The sequence below is a fragment of the Saimiri boliviensis genome, chromosome 2 (assembly GCF_048565385.1).
Source record: "Saimiri boliviensis isolate mSaiBol1 chromosome 2, mSaiBol1.pri, whole genome shotgun sequence".
Classification (NCBI taxonomy): Eukaryota; Metazoa; Chordata; class Mammalia; order Primates; family Cebidae; genus Saimiri; species Saimiri boliviensis.
This window is the reverse complement of record NC_133450.1, coordinates 98,842,584-98,854,238: the sequence shown is the minus strand read 5'-3', so window position 1 is coordinate 98,854,238 and position 11,655 is coordinate 98,842,584. Positions and strand designations below refer to the sequence as shown.

General features: G+C 40.9%; 1 protein-coding gene across 4 annotated transcripts in view; it reads right to left on the bottom strand.

The window, feature by feature from the left end:
• Positions 1-2,346: 2,346 nt before the first annotated feature.
• The window catches only part of CDKL1 (cyclin dependent kinase like 1), a 62,451-nt gene continuing 53,142 nt past the window's right edge, over positions 2,347-11,655 (bottom strand). For 3 of the 4 annotated variants that reach the window (XM_003930540.4, XM_074393961.1, XM_074393960.1), the window contains exons 8-10: positions 7,653-7,709; positions 5,021-5,191; positions 2,347-2,940 (exon numbers count right to left, since the gene is read on the bottom strand). In XM_003930540.4, the coding sequence (XP_003930589.1) occupies positions 2,833-2,940; positions 5,021-5,191; positions 7,653-7,709 (336 nt within the window). In that variant the 3' untranslated portion in view covers positions 2,347-2,832. The remainder of the gene's footprint in view (positions 2,941-5,020; positions 5,192-7,652; positions 7,710-11,655) is intronic. The other variant, XM_074393962.1, reaches the window with a different exon arrangement.

Sequence of the window (11,655 nt, the reverse complement as noted above, 5' to 3'; positions counted from 1 at the left end):
ACCACTATGCCTGGCTAATTTTTGTATTTTTAGTAGAGATGGGGTTTCACCATCTTGGCCAAACTGGCCTTAAACTCCTGACCTCATGATCCACCCGCCTAGGCCTCCTAAAGTGCTGGAATTACAGGTGTGAGCCACCACACCCGGCCTGGTTTAAACATTATTAAGCTGTTGAATATAAACTTGAAAATAATTTTCAAATAAATACTTTCTATGATGCAGCTTTCAGGTAGAAAAGATAATTTTTGTGTGTTTAAAAACCATCTTATACAAATAGCACATAAATAGTAAACTGTTTACTAATTGCCACTGTCACTTTAAAAATCAGAAAAGTAGGCCGGGCACGGTGGCTCAAGCCTGTAATCCCAGCACTTTGGGAGGCCGAGGCGAGTGGATCACGAGGTCGAGAGATCGAGACCATCCTGGTCAACATGGTGAAACCCCGTCTCTACTAAAAATACAAAAAACCAGCTGGGCATGGTGGCGCGTGCCTGTAATCCCAGCTACTCAGGAGGCTGAGGCAGGAGAATTGCCTGAGCCCAGGAGGCGCAGGTTGCGGTGAGCGGAGATCGCGCCATTGCACTCCAGCCTGGGTAACAAGAGCGAAACTCCGCCCCCCCCCAAAAAATAAAAATAAAAATAAAAATAAAAATCAGAAAAGTAAATAAAAGGATGTGGAAGAGTCTCATGTGGTACAGTAGAGATTTCATGCATTTGAATAAAAGGATTATAAATATGGTTAAATTGAACATGAGCATAAATTTAATGGAAGTCGTTAGAGAAAAATAAGCCTTTTTTCTCAGGTTTTTCATTACTGTGTGGTGAGACAACTGAGTCACCACAATTAGTCCAGAGCTACTTTTCTATTCTGAATGGTTTTCAGTAAAACTATTGGCTCAGTTAGGCAGTTATAGTCCTCTGCCTCTATCAAGTGCATTTTCTTGGGTTAAGGGAAAAAAAGAAAAACTTTAACTATTCACAGAAGTTGCATATTCTTCCTTGTCATCTGAATCAAGGCTAACGGGAATTGAATAGTTCTGGGACTAGCATTTAACCCACTAACAGGTCTAGGCAAGAAACTACATTAGGAAGCCTTAGGATATCATTAAAGTGCCTGAAGTAGTCAAAATTATCGAACAGACACCAGACTTCAGTGGATTACTTAACAGTAAGTGAATGGGGTCAGACATCATCATGAAGAAAATTAACAAGAAAATGAGAATACAGAAGAAATGCTTTGAAAATACAGTGAAATACAGCTTTGAAGACCATGGCTGAGAAGTGCTAGGAATGGTGGTGGCAGCACATCAACCAGAAATGGTGTTGAGCTGTAAGAAACAGACATCAGGCTTCATATTGCCCTTGTGTCCAGGGGACAAGGATGAAAAAGCTTTTTGATTAAGAGCAGTAGGCCAAATCAAAGCTAATTATGTCTTTTTGGCCGGATGCAGTGGCTCATGCCTGTAATGCCAGCAATTTGGAAGGCCGAGGCAGGCAGATCGCGTGAGCCCAAGAGTTCAAGACCAGTCTGGGTGACATGGCAAAACCCCATCTCTACCAAAAAATGCAAAAAATTTAGCCAGGTATAGTGGCACACACCTGTAGTCCCAGCTGCTTGGGAGGCTGAGGTGGAAGGATATATATATATATATATATATATATATATATATATATGTGTATATATATATATATATACACAAACACACACACACATATACACATATGTATGTATGTGTCATTTTAAGTCTCACTGTACAAAGCGGTGAATCCTCAATTTTGGACTACTTATTGTAATATATTAGTTGTTAGGATAACATATATATATATATATATACACATACATACATACACATACATAGCATGAAAAGATGTTTCAGGGAAAACATCATGTCTTTCATGACTCATGTCATGAACAAGCCCACAAGCAATTTCTTCTGAAACCCAGATCACTATATTACAGGTTTGCCTATAGATGTACAAGGTCTAAGGGCTGTGCCAGATAGAATGAAGTACTAATTATTTTCAGGATAACAGGTTCAGTTCCTGCAAAGCCTATAGGTCTTGCTCTACCCTTTGACTGCCTTAATCACCTGCCAAGCTTCATCCCACTGTTTACAAGGGGAATTGGGTGAATAAATGTAGACAGATGATAGTAAATCTACCTTGCCTGCAAAAGGGACTAAGGTACATCCTTATAAAGTAAGAATGAAATGTATAAAGATATAATTAAATATAGAAATTACCAAGTCTTTGTGATAACTCATATGATTTTAAATATTTCGAACCTAAGTGTTACCCACAAAATGTTTTAAAATATAAAAATCAAGAAATAGAGCAAGCAGGAAATGGTATTTTAAACATTTTGATTTCAAGAAATAGAACTAGCCTTAAATATGCTGAAATAATCTGAGAGGCAAGAGAAAGGAGTCAAGGCAACAGAGATCAGAAGAAATATATATAGGTATTTCGTAGTCCATTTTTCTTGTGTGGCATTTGGTACAACTGAAACATAAATCTTTTTGACATCATCTAGTTTTGCCAGAGGTTTGCGACAGTTCCTATGCTGTCCATAAGCTCGGCTGCTTACATAAACTGAAATACAAGTGAAACTCCAAACAGGTTTTTTCTTTCTTTTCTGGACACCATTGTCAACCATGGAAGACTGGATCTGGAATTTCCCTTTGTATTGTGCCAAGTGGCCTCCCAGTTTCTTGCTTATGTTTTCTCCTGGTATGTTTTCAACATTGTAATTGTTTTCAATCAACTGTATAAGTTTTATTTTCTTCAAAGCATCTATTGATTCCTTTTTTAAAATCATGTCTCCTAGCACCTTTAAATGTTTGGAAAATGGTAGTTAAGTTTCTTGGTATTACAGTAGTACTTCTTATTATCCAAAGCTGGAAGGATGCTGCTGCCAGTTAGCTGGGGTAGGTACTGCAACTGAAAATGCAAAACACAGAATTAGGTTCAAAACTGTGCCATGCATTTTTTTTTTTTCATTATTTAGAATATATCACAAAAGAGGTAATTAAGCTTTTTAGTACCGAAATACTCTTTCTGCACAGATTCCAGGACTTGAGAGAGGATTAAATGTTTCAATTTGGTCTTTGCTTCTCCTTTTTGAAGATTTATTTTATATTAAAAAGGAAAATCATGCACATTAAAGAAGATTTAGAGAATATGAAAAAGGGAAAATCTACATGTTAACGTTATTGGGAAAAGAATATAGATTTACAGGAGTTGAGAGCTTGCTGAGATCTTAGGGATCATTTAAGTCATTGCCTTGTCTTACAGCAGAAAACTGGTAACCAGCACCTAGGAAATTTGCCTACTTACTCTCTTCCCTTAGTTAAGAAGGCAAATCAAGCATGGCACAGTGCACACTTGTTCCAGCTACTAGGGAGGCTGAGGTGGGAGGATCACTTAAGCCCAGGAGACCAGCCTGGGCAACATAGCAAGACCCCCATCTCTAAAGACAAAAGACAAACCTGTTTCCTTCAAGCTTCCCGAAAATGTTTGAATTTACTATCAATGTCAAATGAAAGTAAGAACACACCTGTATTTTTTGTATTGCACTGTATGTCCTTAGGTATCCCTAAAAAGGGAACTTTTTAGTACTTTTCCTTTGCAGAAAAAAAAATTTTCAGCTGTTCCCCTCAGAAAGGTACTTTTTAGTACTTTTAAATCAATTGATTCCTTCAGGATTTAAAAGCAATATACCAGGCTGGGTGCGGTGGCTCACTTCTATAATCCCAGCACTTTGGGAGGCGAGGTGGGTGGATCACCTGAGGTCAGGAGTTTGAGACCAGCCTGACCAACATGGCAAAACCCCATCTCTACTAAAAATATAGAAATTAGTTGCGCATGCTGGCATGTGCCTGTAATCCCAACTACTGGGGAGGCTGAGGCAGGAGAATTACTTGAAACTGGGAGGCAGAGGTTGCAGTGAGCCAAGATTGCACCACTGCACTCCAAAAAAAAAAAAAAAAAAAAAAGGCAATACACCAAATAGTGGAGTTTCCCTATTTTTTCAATAAGAAATATTTCCATCAAAACCGTTTGCTCTTGAATACAAAGTAACACTGAGATAAGGAATAATTCTGGGGTGGGAGTGGAGGAGTCTATTTCTGGCCTGTTTTGCTACCTGGATCATATATGATGAGAATAAAATTAAAACATTCTTAATTTTGTAACTGTGATCTACATTAGGGCCCTGGAGTTAATGCTGTACTTGTTCCTCATGGACTCTTCTCCCTTTTCCTTCCTCCCAGCCTCACACACACCACCCTGGTACCATTCAGCATGCCAGGCAGTGGAAGCTGCAAGGGGAAAGACTAAGGCAAGATACATTATAGCGTAAGGAGAACCTAGACGGATCCAGAGGTTACCCAGGAGCAGTTGTGGTTCCAACTACGGTTCATTGTAAATTATTACAGCTTTGGGCTTATCACAAGATGCTTAACGTAAGGCCATTTTATACCAGTAAGTCTTCTTCACAGGCTCCCATTGTGCAGTTTGGATGCTGTTCTCTGGTTAAATGTATTCTGCTGATCTCACCAAAAGCATTCATCACTGTTATTTGCCCTAGCAAACTCTGACAAAGGATCAAGGAGTAAAACAGCTCCTTTTTTGGACAAACCTGGAGTGTTAGTTAATAGTGAAGGTGAACATGATGACACAGAACTGCCTGGGGAAAATCTGATTTCATTTTCCAAAGTACAAGACGTGTGCTCAGCTGGACTCATACTCATGGACCTTGTTGAGACCTGTGCTCATGCAGGCCGGAAACCCTGGCCCCTGTGTGGCAGCAGGAAACAGCAGGACAAGGGCACCTTTAGGATTCAGGGAGAGGGGGCTTCAGGAGATAGATGTCCCTGGGACCCTGGCTGATAGACCCTGTGACCTGTGTCCTAGTGCTAGAATGAGCATGCTGGAGCTGAAGGCCACAACTGCCATTCTCAAGTCAAGATTCCAACTCTGTGTACCAGGTGGCAGGTAGGAGATCATTTGAAACTATCACCTTGGATGTTTCTGTAAAGCAGTGGTGCTTTCGGCTCTTTCTTAGGGTCTTCCTTGTTGGTTTGTCATGTTCTTTTGCCAAATCCTCTATTTCTCTGATGTTTTCAAAATATGGGTGGTGCAACAGCTGTTCACATGTCAGTCTCTCACCAGGGTCCATGTGGAGACAGCCCTGAAAGAACAGAAAATTCCTTCTTCTTCTTAAAAATTGTATTAACTTACTAATGTCGTGTTTTTTTTTTTCTTCTTCTTCTTAGAAAGATGAAACTTTTTAGTTGGATAAGAAGGGGGAAAAGGCAGGAAAACACACCAGCCATGTCTTTAGTTCCATCCAGTCATTCCTGAATGGTCACTCATATATTAAATAAACAGTTCTAGAAGTAGTAACGAAAAATCATTTTCTCCACCTTATTCTGTTCTTGAGGCAATTGGTACTCTATCCTGGGAGAGTAAGATATAATTTTAGAGTTTACCTCAGTGGCCAAATGGGGTAATCCATTTAGCCAGTTTGGTCCCTTGCATGTACTTTGTAAAAACTAGTGTTTTTATTTTTTAAATGATATTTACACATGATAACAAATACAATTCATACAGCATACAGCAAAGTCTCCACCACTCTAGGTGTTCCATTCACCCTTCTAAAATCAGCTACTCTTTTTTTTTTTTTTTTTTTTTTTTTTTTTTTGGTGTATCCCTCCAGAAATAGTTTATGCATTGTAAGTATATATGAGCATGTATATAAGGAGAAGCATAATGTACATGCCTTTACGTCATTCTTAACTATTTTCATTGCCACTAAGTAGGCCATGGAGTGCATTCTTAGATAGATTAAATTTCACAACTACATACTCCAAGGAACTGACTGAATTTTTCTTGGTTATGTCAGAGGCGTTTAACCCAGAGCAACTCCATCTTGAATAGGGTCTGGGTAAAATAAGGCTGAGACCCACTGGGCTGCACTCCCAGGAGTTTAGGCATTTTTACACACAGGATGAGATAGCAGGTCAGCACAAGATACAGATCACAATGACCCTGATGATAAAACGGGATGCCGTAAAGAAGCCAGCCAAAACCAAGGTGGTGATGAAAGTGACCTCTGATTGTCCTCACTGCTCATACACTAATTATAATGTGTTCGCATGCTAAAAGACACTTTCACTAGCACTGTGACAGTTTACAAATGCCATTGCATACCCAGAAGTTACCTATGTAGTCTAAAAAGGGGAGGAAGCCTCAGTTCCAGAAAATCTCTGCCCCTCTCCTGGAAAATTCATGAATAATCCACCCCTGTTTAGCATATAATCAAGAAATAACCATAAGTATAGTCAGTGGAGCAGCCCATAGCACTGCTCTGCCTATAGAGTAGACATTCATTCCTTTACTTTGTTAATAAACTTGATTTTATTTTACCCTGTGGACATGCCCTGAATTATTTCTTGCACGAGGTCCAAGAACCCTCTCTTGGGGTCTGGATTGGGATACCTTTCCAGTAACAGCTATATTATCACTTATATTAAATCATTTAATACATCAGTAAATCTGTTAATTTTTGAACCATGTGGGACATTGACTGTAACTTGTACACATTTTAGTTGATACCACACCTCATTTTACATAAGAGCTGTATTTCTAAAAATGTATACATAAATCAAGTTTTTAAATGTATTTCAAATTACCAGGGAGTTAGCTATGTAAAAGGATCCTGCCGGGCGCGGTGGCTCAAGCCTGTAATCCCAGCACTTTGGGAGGCCGAGGCGGGTGGATCACGAGGTCGAGAGATCGAGACCATCCTGTTCAACATGGTGAAACCCCGTCTCTACTAAAAATACAAAAAATTAGCTGGGCATGATGGTGCGTGCCTGTAATCCCAGCTACTCAGGAGGCTGAGGCAGGAGAATTGCCTGAACCCAGGAGGCGGAGGTTGCGGTGAGCCGAGATCGCGCCATTGCACTCCAGCCTGGGTAACAAGAGCGAAACTCCGTCTCCGAAAAAAAAAAAAAAAAAAAAAAAAAAAAAAGGATCCTACAGCTAAGCATTTCTGAAAAAAAGGATCCCTTTGTAAAACAATCACCACCACCCCCGAAATTTCTATTTTGTATAAATTTAGACTTCAAATATAATGTTAGGTTTATTTAAAGTGAAAAATACTTACAGATATTTTCACTTAATAGAATGTGATCCGTTTTAAAAATTGAAAATATACTTTTCCAAGGATTTTTTTTTTTTTTTTTTTTTAGACAGAGTCTTGCTCTGTCGCCCAGGCTGGAGTGCAGTGGCAAAATCTTGGCTCACTGCAACCTCTGCCTCACAGGTTCAAGCAATTCTCCTGCCTCAGCCTCCTGAGTAGCCGGGATGACAGGTGAGCACCACGACGCCCGACTAATTTTTTGTATTTTTAGTAGAGTCAGGGTTTTACCACGTTGGCCAAGCTGGTTTTGAACTTCTGACCTCAAGTAATCTGCCTGCCTCAGCCTCCCAAAGCGCTAGGATTACAGGAGTGAGCCACCGTGTGCAGCCAGAAGAAGAATTCTAAAAGGAACACTTGGTTGCATGGATTGACATAAGTAATTCAGATTCCCCCAAGGATGACAACGGATGTGTGCTTCCTGGTCTGTTGGAAGCCAGGATTTTACCTTTAAGAGCCCCAGGGCAGGATAAGAGATGTTTGGGAATTTTAATTCAAGTGGTTCCTGTTGAAAAGAAAAGGGGTTTTTAATTTACAGCATGTATTCAAATTAAGGTTACCTCAAATTAAATCTTTTAATACAAACATTTTCCTGGCATCTTCCTCACCTCCTCCACCCTCTGCCCACCCCATCTCCTGCCTACAACAATCTCCCTTTGCCTGTTTCACAAACACTTTCTCTCCCCACCTCCAAATTGCTATTCCAAATTTACTTTCTAATCACTCCCTTCACTTCCCACACTGATACCAATGCAGATCACAAATTATAAATAAAAATACTAATGAAAAAAAACTTTGAACAGTTTTTTTTTTGCCTCAATTTATATAACTTGCCTTTCCTGAGAATAATTTTTCGCATTTATTTTGGCATTATAAAAAGGTGGCCAGCTGGGTACAGTGGCTCACTCCTGTAATCTTGGCACTCAGGGCAGCCGAGACAGTCTCACGGCTTGAGCCCAGGAATTTGAGACCAGCCTGGGCAATATGACAAAACCCTGTCTCTATTTAAAAAATACCAAAAAACTAGCCAGGGGTGGTGGTGTGCTCCTGTAGTCCCAGCTAGTTGGGAGGCTGAGGTGGGAGGATGGCATGGGTTTGGGAGATTGAGGCTACAGTAAGCCATAAATGTGCTACTGCACTCCAGCATCAAGACCCTGCCTCAAAAAAAAAAAAAAAAAAAAAAAAAAAAAAAAGGCAGCCCTAATTACATAAAGGGAGCTGCAAAATAGATAATATTCCCTTCCCAGGTGAACAGATGCTTCTTGATTTTCTGGAATAAATACTATTGTCTCCTCCCACTACAGTCTGCTGCTTCCTTTATCAGCCTACTGTTTAAAGAGTCTCCTGATGGGCATTCGTCAATCTCCTTTTGGCCATTTAAGGCTATTTTGCTCTAGTCACATGCTGAAGACAATCAGGATTAACACTATATATGGGAGGAATGGCCAATGTCAGGCAGACAAACCAGTTAAAGAGACATACAACTGACAAAGGCTAATTGAGCAGAGAGGCTAAAAAAATAAGAGCCAGCCAAGCCAAGCAAAATAAATGACTGCAGTGCAGTGTGTGTATAAAGGTGGCAGTGTGTGAGCTGCTGGCTGGAGTGACTGGCCAGGCTCATGTCACCAAACACAGACCTGGTGCTGCAGCCGACTTTCATAGTACAGTAGTATTTTGGACAGGGAACCAGCTCCCAATAACCAGTTCTGGATTGTGCACATAGTAATCATTGATAACAGTTGGAGAGAAGAGCCTCTGTTTTGGAGTTGCCTACGTTCAACAGGAGAAAAAAAAAAATCCTAAAGCAGATTTGTATTAGCCCTTGACAGTAGCCCCCACTGCACCCCCATTCTCTCACCCATGCTCCATAGCTTAAATATTTCTCTCGTTCTTTCGGTTGGTTGAATCTGAGCGTCACTGGGGATTGACGTGCCATTGCTGTATCACTGAGCTCTGCTGTCTCAGCAACAATGCCTGGATGATGATCACTGGTTGGCTGTGATACGCTAAGGCCCATCCTGCCTGCTGAGCAGTTTCCCAGACCTAGAAGCAAGCAGGCCTCCCCCGTCAGGGTTACTGACAGGCAGAGAGACTGGGGTGCAAATGTTCAACCAGTGCAGCCCCCGCACTCCTTCTTCCTGTGTTTCTGTCAACAGGAAATCTGCAGGACAACCTCTGAGAAACCATGGGAAGCTTTTTACATTTACGAAACCTGGGTTATTTCTGAGGCTTCACCAACAGACAAGCGAACAGGAAATCGAGATATTTAGTACAGAGCTGGAAATGTCCAGGTCACAAGGAAGCCAGATGGGTCACCTCCCATATGCCAGGTGTCATTCCTGCCCCTCTGTCCCAGCAAGACCCACTTCTGATGCTAGTGCTGCAAAAGGAGGAGGCAATGGAGAAGCAGAAGCCTTCACTGTGGGACAAGCCAAGAAGTCAGGGAAGAAATAAAACACAAGTGGTAGAGACAGAACTTCCATCTGGAAACTGAAAGGTTTAGTGAGCAGCTGGAGGGTTAGTTTCATTTTGAAAATACCTTCCTCAGACAGTAGAAACTCAGGATTTTACAAACTTGTTCTGAAATGTTTCTGATTACAATACAGCCTCATTAGAAGACATTCAAAAATATTTAAAAAATCATAAAGAAAAAGTTACCCCCAAAATCCCACCAAAAAGAGATAACCACTGTTAATATTTTGATATATATCCTTGCAGCCATTTATTTCACAGATGTAAAAATCTTTTTGATTTCCTACATGTTGCCATATTATTTTGTATTTATATATGTAAATATATGTATATATGCATTATGTACATATTACATATTGTTAAAACTTTGTTGAATTACATACTGGTTTGTTTTGTTTTTGTCTTTGTTTTGATATTGAATCTGGCTCTGTTGCCAAGGCTGGAGTGCAGTGACATGATCTCGGCTCACTACAACCTCCACCTCCCAAGGTCAAGCGATCCTCCCACCTCAGCATCCTGAATAGCTGGGACTACAGGTGTGTGCCACCATGCCTGGCTAATTTTTGTGTTTTTAGTAGAGTCAGGGTTTTACCATGTTGCCCAGGCTGGTCTGGAACTCCTGGGCTCAAGCAATCCACCTGTCTCGGCCTCCCAAAATTCTGGGATTACAGGAATGAGCCACATGCCCAGCCTACACTGTTTTCATTTTTTTTTTTTTTTTTCATTTAAAAATATGCCATGACCTTTATTTTCCAGGTGGATACATATAAATCTAATTATTTTTACTACATGATATTTCTTATTTTATTTTACAGGGTCTTGCTCTGCCATCCAGGTTGGAGTGCAGTGGCATGATCATAGTTTACTGTAACCGCAAACTCCTGGACTCAAGTGAGTTTCCTGCCTCAGCCTCCCAAGTAGCTGGAACAATAGTCATGTGCCACCAACCCCAGTTAGTTTTAAAAAATATTTTGTAGAGACAGAGTCTTGCTATGTTGCCCAGGCTGGTCTTGATCTCCTGTATTCAAGCAGTCTTTCTACCTCAGCTGTCTCCTGAGTTGCTAGAATTATAGGTGTGAGCCACCGCACCTGGCTCTAATATATGGTATTTCTTTCTGTTTTTTGAGACATGGTCTTACACCTGTCGCCTGGGCTAGAGTGCAGTGATCTCAGGTCACTGCAGCCTCAACTTCCTGAGCTCAGGTGATCCTCTCACCTCAGACTCCCTAGTAGCTGGGACTACAGGTCCATGCCACCATGCCAAGCCAACTTTTTGCATTTTTAGTAGAGACAGAGTTTTGCCATGTTGCCCACGCTGGTCTCCAGCCCTTGATCCACTTGCTTTAGCCTTCCAAAGTGCTGGGATTATACATATGAGCCACCACACCGGGCGTGATGAGGTATTTCTATTGTAAGGATGTACTATACTTAATCTCCTACTGATGGAAATAATTTCTATTAAATAATGCTACCTCTTTATGCTCTTAGATAATGGTTTCATTGTAATAAATTGTTGGAAGTGGATTAAAGGTATCAACATTTCAAATTTTTCCGTTTTTAAAAAATGGGTTTCCTCCATTTGGGTTGGCCATAGAGGGCAGGCACCAGAGTAAGGCTGGTCAAGTAAGTTCTTTTTTTTTTTTTTGAGAGGAGTGTCACTTTGTCACCCAGGCTAGAGTGCAGTGGTGCAATCTCAGCTCACTGCAACCTCCACCTCCTGGGCTCAAGCAATTCTCCTGCCTCAGCCTCCTGAGTAGCTGGGATTACAGGCATGTGCCATCATGCCCGGTTAATTTTTGCATTTTTAGTAGAGACAGGGTTTCGCCATGTTGGCCAGGCTGTTCTCAAACTCCTGACCTCAGATAATCTGCCCATCTCAGCCTCCCAAAGTGCTGGGATTACAGATGTGAGCCACCACACCCAGCCCAAGTAAATTTATTATGATTTTTCCCGTGGTCTGGAGAGAGTGGGCATAGTAA